Source organism: Elephas maximus, chromosome 3 (genome assembly GCF_024166365.1).
Source record: "Elephas maximus indicus isolate mEleMax1 chromosome 3, mEleMax1 primary haplotype, whole genome shotgun sequence".
NCBI classification, from domain to species: domain Eukaryota; kingdom Metazoa; phylum Chordata; class Mammalia; order Proboscidea; family Elephantidae; genus Elephas; species Elephas maximus.
In genome coordinates, this window is record NC_064821.1 from 20,469,920 (window position 1) to 20,481,224 (window position 11,305).

An 11,305-nucleotide genomic window follows, 5' to 3' on the forward strand; every position below is an offset into this window, starting at 1 on the left:
ATGTAGAAATTGTTGAAATGGCGTGTTTTATTATGTATATTTGGAACACAATAAAAAAAATAACATGAAGATCAATAAAAAGGAAAGAAAAGCTCTGTGGAATTCTCGCTCTACACACACACACACACAGACACACATTTTTCTTCTAAAAAAAATGAGTAAAGAATCCCTGAGAGCAAAAAGCACAGTCAATTACCCCCCGTTTTTATTGGTCCATTTCTTGTGGTGACCTCATAAGGAGCCAATTCTTTGGAACTCCAAGCCCCTATATAAGTCCCTGGAAACCTAGGTTTGTGGTCTTTCTGGCTCAGGAAGCTCCTTCAGTGACCTGAGACATCGTGACCAAACTTGGCTTGTTTTCTCTTTAAATTGTGGTTTTTCTATTTCCTCGCCAGCTATTCTTATTTTCTCTTTGTTTTTCCTCATTTGCATTCATTCGTTTTTCATTTTATTCTTCCTTTACATCCTCAATTTTTCTTTTTTCTAGGTACTTGTTAATTTTTTTATCATCTTACTATTATTGTTTTATTTTGTATTTTTTCTTATCCTCATGTTATTTATTCCTTTTTTGAATCTTTCTCATTGATTTCTTGTTTTGTTTATATATACAATTTATCTTATTTTTATCAGTTTTTAAAATTTTACTTCCTCTTTTCTCATTTTACCTTTTTGATTATATTTTAACTTTTTCTCATTTTTTCCATATTTCATTAAGTTTTTAGTCACCACTTTTTAGGGTTTTGGGTTTTTAAGTTTTTAATCCTACCACCAGGGCACCTCTTATCCCAAAGCCCGCTACGCCTTCGCACCATAGCCAACATGCTGCAGAGCCACTTAGCCTTCTCTGCTGTGGAGGAAACTCATGTGGGACGCTACCACCTCCTCAGAACCATCGGCAAGGGGGCATCTGCCAAGGTCAAGCTGGCCCAGCACATCATCACCGGCCAAGAGGTAGCCATTAAAATAATTGACAAGATCCAGCACACGTCCTCCGACCTCCACAGACTATACAGAGAGATAGAAATTATGAAGGATCTCCATCATCCAAATATTGTAAAGCTGTTTGAAGTCATAGAGAATGAGCACGCCCTCTATATAGTGATGGAGTATGCAAGTGGAAGGGACCTCTTTTACCACCTAGTGAATCATGGCTTCATGAGCGAAAAAGAGGCCCAAACGAAATTCCAACAAATAGTGTCAGCGGTGAAGTACTGCCACGACAAGAGTATTGTTCATAGGGATCTGAAAACAGAAAACCTACTATTGGACAAGCGAATGAACATCAAACTTGCAGACTTTGGTTTAGGAACTGAATTCACCACAGGGAGCAAGCTGGATACCTTCTGTGGCACTCCCCCTTATTCTGCCCCAGAACTCCTTCAGGGAGAAAAGTATGACGGACCCCCAGTGGATGTGTGGAGCCTGGGAGTCATCCTATACTTCATGGTAACTGGATCTCTGCCTTTTCGTGGGAAGACCTTGACGAAGCTGCGAGAGCAGGTGCTGCAGGGACAATATCACGTTCCCTTCCACATGTCTAGCCAGTGTCAACACCTGCTCAGTAAAATTTTCATTCGTGACCCAAGAAAGAGAGCCACGTTAGAGGACATCCTAGCACATCCATGGATGAAGGTGAGCCATGAAGAAAAACAAAAGCTCTATGTGCAGCCACTCCCAGACTACGATAACCACTGGCACACTGAGGTGACGGTGAACACAGGTTACGTGCAGGAAGACATTCATGACTCACTGTTGAACCACAATTACAATGATGCGAACGCCACCTATCTGATCCTGCGTCACGACACATATGAGATTGACAGCCACACCAGCACCCTGGAACCCCAGGCTGAAGCCCATTGCACCGATAGCCACACTCCTTCCTCATCCCATGAAGTGCCTCCTACCGTCTGTCCTAAACCCAAACAGCGTAGTTACACCGAGCCCACCATTCCCACCTTTGGTTACTACATCCGCGATGCTTTGAACACTCTCTCTGAGGGAGGGATGGGGACCTCCATGGTGTCTACTTCTCCATCATTCTCCCTGGCCCTGGCCCACCTGCGGCAGCAATCTACCACAGCCTGGGCACAGCCCAACCAGGACTCTGACCTGTATGCCAAGGGGAGAAACAGTGAGGTGCCACAGCCCATCACACCACCCCAGTGTGTTTCTGTGCCTTCCTCCTCAGCCTACACCATCAACGAGAGTGCCGGGGCCCCGGAGAAAACCAGTTTTACCCAGGGAATGTCAAATCTAAGCTCCACAAATGAGGAGCACGTGCTTGAGTTACCTGACCAGCCGAGTTTGCCCCAGACTGTGAGTCTAGCCTCTTCCTCTGAGGAGCAAGTGCATGAGTTACCTGACCAGCCAAGTTTGCCCCAGACTGTGAGTCCAGCCTCTTCCTCTGTCAGCAGCCAGGGCTGGAAGCGGGCCACTGGGAGGTTCTTTAAGCTCATGAGAAGATGCCTTTGTTTTACATATGACAAAAAGGACCACAAAGCATCGGACAGCAAAGCTGCACAAATGATCAAACCTCAACAGGCCAAACCACGCTCTCTCAAATTTACCTGGAGGATGAAGATCACCAGTTCCTTGGAGCCCGACGAGATGCTGCAGGAGATCTGTCAAGTGTTGGATGCCAATGGCTGTGACTGGGATCTCACCCACAAATACACACTGCTGTGTATGAATGGCACACCAGGACAACAGGACTTCACTCAGTGGAGGATGGAGGTGTGCACCCTGCCTCGGAGGACTCTCAATGGGGTAAAAGTGAAGAGAATTTCAGGGACCTCTGAGGCCTTCAATAACATTGTCTCAAAAATCACCAGTGACCTTGCACTTTAAAATGGGGGCAGCAGCTGCCTGAGAGAAAACAGGAGTTCCAAGGTTTAAGCTCCTCTGTAATTTTGAAGGCAATGTTCGGAAAACCCACCTAAAAAAGGTGCCCGAAATTCACTTCACTTGAACCCTGTTGAGCAATCATCAAGGCAGTGTGCATACCTTCATCCTCCACTGCACAAAGTCCTCTTGGCCTGCACGTCACGTGTGCACAGCAACACATATGCCCGGGAGACATCCCACTCGCAGCTGTTGGCATCGCACACTTGGCAGATCTTCCACATCATCTCGTTGGGCTCCATGGAGCTGGTTCCTCCACGTAAACTTCAGCGACAACAGCTTGGCCTCTCCAGGTTTAAGCACTTCCACCTCGTCTTTGCTCTCAGATTCCTACAGATCCGCTGCAGCAAACATGAAGCAAAGAATTCATGAAAACAAAACAAACACTCCCAAATTCATCCGTTCAGACAGACAAAGGAAAGCTTGTAATAGGGAAAGCCACTTGATTCACTAACACGGCCATCGAGATCTCTCTGGAGTCCCTTGGGATGCACTGAACAGCAAACCAGAAAGTTGTCGGTTTAACTCCACACACAGATGACTTGAAAGAAAGGCCTCCAGTCTATTTCTGAAACATCTTGAAGCTGAAGAAAATCAGACCAAGTCCACAAGAGCCAAAGTATGACCTTGAGCTTGTCCCACCTGAATTTAGAGACCATCTCAAGAATACATTCACTGACTGAACACTAATGACCGAAGACCAGGCGAGTTGTGGAATGACATCATATGTTCTTCCTTGTGAAAAAATCTGGAGTTTAGCCATCAAATTAGATCCTGGGCCATGCGAAACTCAACATGGAAGACTTTCAAGTGGGCCTAAGTATTTCAAGAATAGGCATCAATTCTATTATACATTGGATCCTTTTCTGAACCTGTTTATTGTTTTCAGAGGGAGACCACCTGCCCTATCGTCTCCACCCTAGGAGAAATTTTTCTAGCACACCCATTTATAGAACTTTAGTAGCCTTGGAGGTGGCATGCCAATAAATTTTGCCCAAATTGACCTTGCTTCTCAGCTTTTCATGGTTGGCTCTGTCTCCTGTACAGTGACATGTCTATATTTTTTAACACTGGGTATCAGTTTCCAACAAATATTTCCGTATTAATGGTTTTGGTAGGCCTAGCACACACTGGAAGCAGGTAGTTGTCAATTTGGTTAGACTCTCCCACGTGAAGAGTGCTTAGATAGCTCCATGGGATTAAATCCATTTTCCATAAGAAATTGCTTTGCTATAACCCCCCAGCAGCCATGCCTGATTACTGGGGGCACAGCCACAATTACAATTCCTATAGGACATACAAAATACTGAGTGTTATTTAAAAAAAAAAAAAAGAAACTTGTGTTTTGACAGTGTGAGAAGGTTACATTAGGGAAGAACTTCCAAGCTAGTTGTAGTTCCTGATTTTTTGAGACATGCTTTGGTCCACCTAATTTATACCATATACTTTACCTTCCTTGCATGTACTGATGAGTGACCACTGCCCTTGATCACTTAGTGGGATTCATTTCTGCCTCAGGAAAAGGGCTTGTACTGGTGGGGGAGAGAGAGCATTATAATTAGTAGGAAAATAGGTCAATACTTCTCAGGGCCTATGGTTGACAGGATTTACATCATGAAAAATATGTAGTGCAGCTTAAGAAAGAGCAAGAGCTTGCCAAAGTGATGCGGGGGCGCTCCAAATACTGAGTTCCAATCACTTAAGCCTGTCCAGAGTCATTTCTCAATTTATTGTCCTGCTAAATGGATGGACCCCCATTACCAAATTCTACATCATTCCCAATATCTCCTCCTTTTCCTTCTTACTATTTGTACTGAGTTAGAAATATGTGGCGCTGAGCTGGCAAACCAAGACATGTAATCCTGCAAATAACACTGAACAAATCTCAGTGGCCCCCTGCCATCCCTCGCTGCTGACAGAGGGAGAGGCTGGGCTCACAATCTGAGGCAAACTCGGCTGGTCAGGAATCTCTTGCAGCTTCTCAGCATGCAAAGAGCTTAGTTTTCACACTCCCTGGAGGAAACCAGTTCCTTCTGAGCTCCACCACTGCTGCTCATGGTGTGGGATGAGGAGGAAGCCTCACAGACACACTGGGAAGATGTTCTAAACTGCAGCACGTCACTGTTGCTCACCCTGGAGCACACTCCAGAGTCCTGGTTGGGCTGCACCGAGTCTGTCCTGGATTCGTGGTATATGTAGGACTGGGGTGGAGAGACTGAGGTACAGGTAGATGCCATGGAGGCCCCTGATCCTGAATCAGAGAGACTATCCAAAGCATTGTGGATGTTGCCCTGGCCAAGGTGGTCTTCACTTAATTTGTGGAATGGTCAATTCCGTGTTTGTTTGTGAAAACGTTGCTGTTCACAGAGGGCACAGGACTGGCCTTCTTTCTCTCCAGGGTGGGTTGTTCTTATGCTTCTGCTCTTCTGCCCTGACCCCTGGTCCTCCTCAGGCCGCATATTTTTTGGCATAATTGCAAGAGGAATTTTAGGTACGCCTCATGGACTAAATTATGTCCCCCCCAAAAAGTGTGCATCACTTTAGCTGGGTTATGATTCCCTGTATCTTGTGACTGTCCTCCATTCTGAGATTGTAATTTTATGTTAAAGAGGATTAGGATGGGATGGTAACGCTATCCTTACCCAGGTCACACCCCTCATCCAATGTAAAAGCAGTTACCCTGGGGTGTGGTCTGTACCACCCCTTATGTCTCAAGAGATGAAAAGGAAAGGGAAGCAAGCAGAGAGTTCGGGACCTCATACCCCTAATAAAGCAGCAACAGGAGCGAAGCTCATGCTTTGGACCTGGTGTCCCTGCACCTGAGATGCTCCTCTATCAGGGGAAAATTGATGAGAAGACCGACAGAGAAAGAAAGCCTTCCCCTGGAGCTGACACCCTGAATTTGGACTTTCAGCCTACTATATTGTGAAGAAATTAATTTCTCTTTGTTAAAGCCATCCACTTGTGGTATTTCTATTACAGCAGCGCTAGAAGACTAAGAGAGCTAGAATGGCAGCCTCGCTCTACCTCCTCTGCTTGGGTTAGCACAAGAGGGTACACTGTACACCATGGGATGAAGATCCACTGCAGGCTGCTATGGCCCTCTGTCTCAGGTGTTTTACGACCAGGAGCAAATAGATGACTATCACAACACTGTACTTTGGCATCATCAATAAGCACTGAATCTCTCACCATGTGTAACACATCACCTCAATCCACTGACGGTCACTGTAATCTGGGTGTGGCTCCACATACAGCTTTTGTTCTTCATGACCCACCATCATTCACGGATGTGTCAGAATTGCCTCTGAAATACCTCTCTCACTAGGGTCATGAATGAAAATTTTGCTCAGCAGGTATTCATACTGCATAGTCATATGGAAGGGAAAGTCCCTTCACTACCTCCTGCCATAGTATCATGAAGGTATTTCCAACAAAAGGCAGGGATCCACCTACTAACAAATACAAAATGACTCCCAGGCTCAACACATCCACTAGGGGGGGTCTGTCATACTTTTCTCCCTGAAGAGTTCTAGGGCAGAATAAAGGAAGGGAAACTGCCACAGGAGGTATACAGCTTGTTGCCCAGGCTGAATTCATTTCCAAGGTCAAGACCTGAAAGTTTGCTGCTCATTTTCTTATCTAATAGTAGGTTTTCTCTTTTCAGGCCCCTCTGAACAATACACTTGTTATGACAATCCTGCACCGCAGACACTATCTGGCAGAATTTGGTGGCTTGAGCCCCTTTGTCCCTCATCCTGCCATGAGCCCTTGCATGATGAAACACCTCCCCTCCACTTACTTATTCCATCACTATGTGGAGTGTGTTCTCATTCTTGATGACTTCAAACAATTTCACAGTAAACACTCCCACAGCTCCATGAAGGCATTTCCACCAAAAGGCAGGGATTCACTCACCAACAAATACAAGATGACTCCCAGGCTCCACACATCCACTGGGAAGTCCGTCGTACTCTTCTCCCTGGAAGACTTCTAGGGCAGAATAAAGAAAAGGTATGATTGAAAGCCTTCATAATTTTAACCTCTCAGGATAGTCTGTGGATGCTGCAGGAGGTTGCGGGGGCTCCCTAATGATCTTACCTTATTCCCAGTGAGGAGAGCTTTAGCCAACTTCACGTTGGTGAAGGTACCTTTGCAGAGGTTTTCGAGCCTTTGGTAGTCTTACACATGGGTCTCCTCCTCAGAAGAAATGGCCGAGAGGCCTCTGCATCATCTCGGACTTGGGTCAAGTCTTACTTAGCTTAGGGCCAATGGGTCCCAACACAGGATTCAAAGTGGTAAAAACTGATGACTAAATAAAAACTAGGCCCCTGGGTGGCACAAATTGTTAAGCCCTGGATGACAAGCCAAAAGGTTAGTAGTTCAAACCCACCCAGTGGCATCTCCAAAGTAAGGCCTCGTAACTGACTCTGAAAGGTCACAACCTTCAAAACCCTGTGAAACAGTTCTACTTTGCACGTTTGGTGTTGCTGCGAACTGTTATCTACTCAACAGCAACTAGTAACATGCAAATAAAAACTTAATTAAAGGAGAAAAAGATGAGAAAAAGCATATAAAAACTAGAAAAAAATACAAAATAAGAAAATGAAAAAGTGACAAAAATCAGTTTTATTTTGGGGGTTAGTCTGTGGAGGTTGGAAGAGCTCTGCTGGATCTTGTCAGTGATCCTGGTTCTGAAAGTGGCCACGTTTGGATTCTGGCCTACTGAGTTCCAGTCTCTCATTCAGAGCCCTACCAAAGGGCAATGTTAAAATGAATCAAGTGGGTAAGTTCAGCAAGACGCTGAGATAGGTTATATGAAGCTCTCACCCCACCAAAGGGGGAAAAGAAACCTAGAAGGTGTTGCTACCCTGTGAGTATCCTGAAAAGAGTCAACAGTTGACATCAACACAGCAAATGCTGAATCAAGGAAAAGATGGCTTTAAAAAGGTAAGGCAACTTTGTGGTCTCTTTTCTTGCCCTTGCCCCATCTCTTCCCCAACTCAGTGGTCATCTTATAGTAGCAGCACTTGCTTCTGATCCCAGGGTGGGACCCTGTTCCTGGCTCCAGTTAGAGTACAGAAAATCATTGTGTGTGTCTCTTCTAATCTTTCTGGGGGATGCCTGAAGGACTAATGCAAGGACCTTGTCTCTTTGACCTAACTTACGACCCAGGCTGCTAAGGTGGCAGGCATTTATAAGGAAAGATTGCAAGAGGAACTAACAGCCCATAGAGGGCTCAGGCTAAACAGTATGCTCAAAACATACGATAGATAGCCTAAGGCCTAAAAGCCAAAAATGGGAAGTACTTCTTTGGAAAATCAGGATATTCAAAAGCAACTGTGTGTTTGGGGAAATTTAGCAGGCTACAAATACCTAGAGCAAAATTTCTGTTCAGAAACTACCTGAGAAAGACCTATACTTTTTCTCACTCTATAAGTGTTTCAGGAGTGCCCCAGCACACAGCCAATCTGCACAGACTGGGAGAAGTATTTGTGGGTTTTGTTTTGATTTTTTGTTTCTTTCTTTTTTCTATGTATTTTTAGCTCCTCTCATTTCAAAATCACTCTAAAAACACTAGATGGGAATTTCCATTTTCCATTCCACTATAAAAGGAACTTGGATGTCCCTTGCATGCTCACAATAAGAAAAACCTGAAAAGAAACAACTCTTCTTAGCTCTGTCACAGATCTGAACTCACAGAGCAATCTGCTATCCCAGAAGCTGGAGATACACATGCGCTACTACAAAGAATCCCTACTTACTGGGAACAGAGAATGCCACCACCGTTACTTCCACCTCCTGACCTAGAATCATATGTTATTAGGTGCCGATGAGTTGATTCCAACTCATAGCAGTGCAATGTGACAGAGTAGAACACCCCCATAGGATTCTCTAGGCTGGAAACGTTATGGAAGCAAACAGCCAAGTATTTTCTTCTATGGAGTTGCTGGCTGGTTTTAATCAACACCCTGTTGGTTAGCAGCCATGTGCTTAACTATTATGCCACTAGGGCTCCTTACTTCATTGCTAACTGACTAATCCCTGGAAACTGAGAGAGAGAAATTTCACAGGGCCTAGCCTTATAGTACCTTCACACTTCGGGGAATTTCTCATAAAGGAGACTCACTAGGTTTTCACCGTCAAACTGTAAGAAAAAGTCTCTCATAATTCCAGTTGGAAAAAAAAAGTAACCAACTGCAAACACTACTTTGTTCTTGACAACTGTCTATCCTTAAAGGAAATGGTTCTACCACCCTTTCAACCAACCTAACCAACTTCCAATTTTTAGAGCCTAATAGACTTGAGGAAGGGGAAATACCAAACACCATCTAACATGCCACATAGGGGGAAAACTGCCTACCTTCAGTCCTCATCGAACATACACAAAAAAAAAAAAAAAAGAAAACCCAGTGCCGTCGAGTTGATTCCGACACATAGTACCCTATAGGACAGAGCAGAACTGCCCAATAGAGATTTCAAGGAGAGCTTGGCGGATTCGAATAGCCAACCCATTAGTTAGCACCCGTAGCACTTAACCACTATGCCACCAGGAAGTCCTCATCAAGCATAGGCTTGACAAAAACGTGGAAACACACACAGACTGAAGAGACTGGGTAAACCACAGGACAAGGCTCAGATATGGCACCTTTGTTAGAAATATTAGACCAGGAAATTAAAATAGCTATGATAATATGATAAGGGCTCTGGGTAAAAAGTGGACAACATGCAACAATAAAAGGGTAATGAAAATGAACAGACTGAAACTCAAAGAAATACTCAAAAAAAATCAGAAATGAAAAACACAGTAACACAAATGAAAAACGGCACTGATTGGCTTATCAGTAGGTTGCACATGTTTAAGCAAAGAATCAGTAAGGTTGAACATTTGTCAGTGGAAACTTGTGAAATTGAAAAGAAAAAAGAGTGAAAGAGAATAAGAAATGGGGGACAATCCCAAAAAGTCTAACAGATGCATAGAGGGAATACCAGAAGCAGAAGAGAAAAAGGAACACAGGAAATATTTAAAGTTTTAATGGCACAGTATTATCTAAAACTGTGGCCAGACACCAAATCACAGATCGAGGAGCCCATAGAACACTAAGCAGGATAAATACCAAAACATCTAAATCTGGGAATAGGATATTGAAAGTGCAGATAATTACACAAAGAGGAAAAACTTACATAAACAAGAGGAAACAAAAACACTATAGCTATAAAGGAACGAGGATTAGAATTCACCAGACCTCCCCAGAAACCACGCAAGCAAGAAGAGTGTGCAGTGATAAACGTAAAGTGTGAAAAGAAAACTCTAGCTGAACACAAGCTAAACAACAGATGTTTCAGTGACCACCTATAAACAGGAATACATTCATTCCAAAAAGTCACTAAACAAATACAGTAAAATAACCTTCAAGAATTTAATTTAAAAACATTAAAAGGGAAAGGTGCATAATCTGATTTCCAGGTTACCACTTTATAATATTAAAATGTCCACTTAAAAAAAAAATATTACAACGCATACAAGAAAAAGAAAATTTGTTCCATTGAAAGGAACAAAATAAACTGACAGAAAACGTTCCAGTCCACACATCAGACTTACTAGACAAAGACTTCAAAACGACTGTCTTAAATATGCCTAAAGAGCCAAAACCAAACATGGAGAAATATCTAAAGGAAATCAGGAAAACTATGAAAGAAAATGAGGCTATTAATAAAGAAAGAAAGCCATTAATAAAGAGATAATATAAAAAGAAACCAACAAAAATTCAGCAGCTCAATAGTGCAACCACTGAAATAAAAATTTACTAGAGAATGCAAACATTTCAGAAAGAAGAAACTATCAATAAATTTGAAAAAAGGGATATTGAAATTACTGAGTCTCAAGAGCAAAAAAAAAAAATAAAAACAAGTAAACAAAGCCTATGAGATCTGCTAGACACAATCCACACAACCAGCATTGCTACCCCCAAAGGAGAAGAGGGGGAGAAAGTGACAAAAATCATACCTGAAGAAATGATAACTGAAAAGTTTCAAAACTTCATGAGAGATGTGTATCTACAAAACTAAGAAACAAATTTCAAGGGAAATACACTCAAAAAAACAAAACAATCGTATTAAAACGGAAATCTAGAACATCACTCTTTTTCCAATAGCATCTAAAAAAGAAAATACTGACGAATAAATTGAACTTAGCAGTCAAAAGCTTATACACTGAAAACTACAAAATACTGCTGAAAGAAATTCAAGAAGACCTAAATAAACGGAAAGGAATACCGGTTTCATGCAATGGAGGACTTAATATTGTCAAAACGGCAATTCTACCAAATCTATCTGCAGAGTCCGTGTAATCCCGATGAAAATTCTAAAACCCATTTTTACACCAATGGAAAAGCCAAAC

At 42.9% G+C, this 11,305-nt stretch overlaps 1 protein-coding gene across 1 annotated transcript; it reads left to right on the plus strand.

Annotated features, from left to right (window-relative positions):
* Nucleotides 1-819: 819 nt before the first annotated feature.
* LOC126071012 (serine/threonine-protein kinase MARK2-like) lies at nucleotides 820-2,850 on the plus strand. Its single transcript, XM_049875322.1, has one exon. It carries the CDS (start codon nucleotides 820-822, stop codon nucleotides 2,848-2,850), a length of 2,031 nt encoding a protein of 676 aa, XP_049731279.1.
* The last annotated feature ends 8,455 nt before the right edge of the window (nucleotides 2,851-11,305 follow it).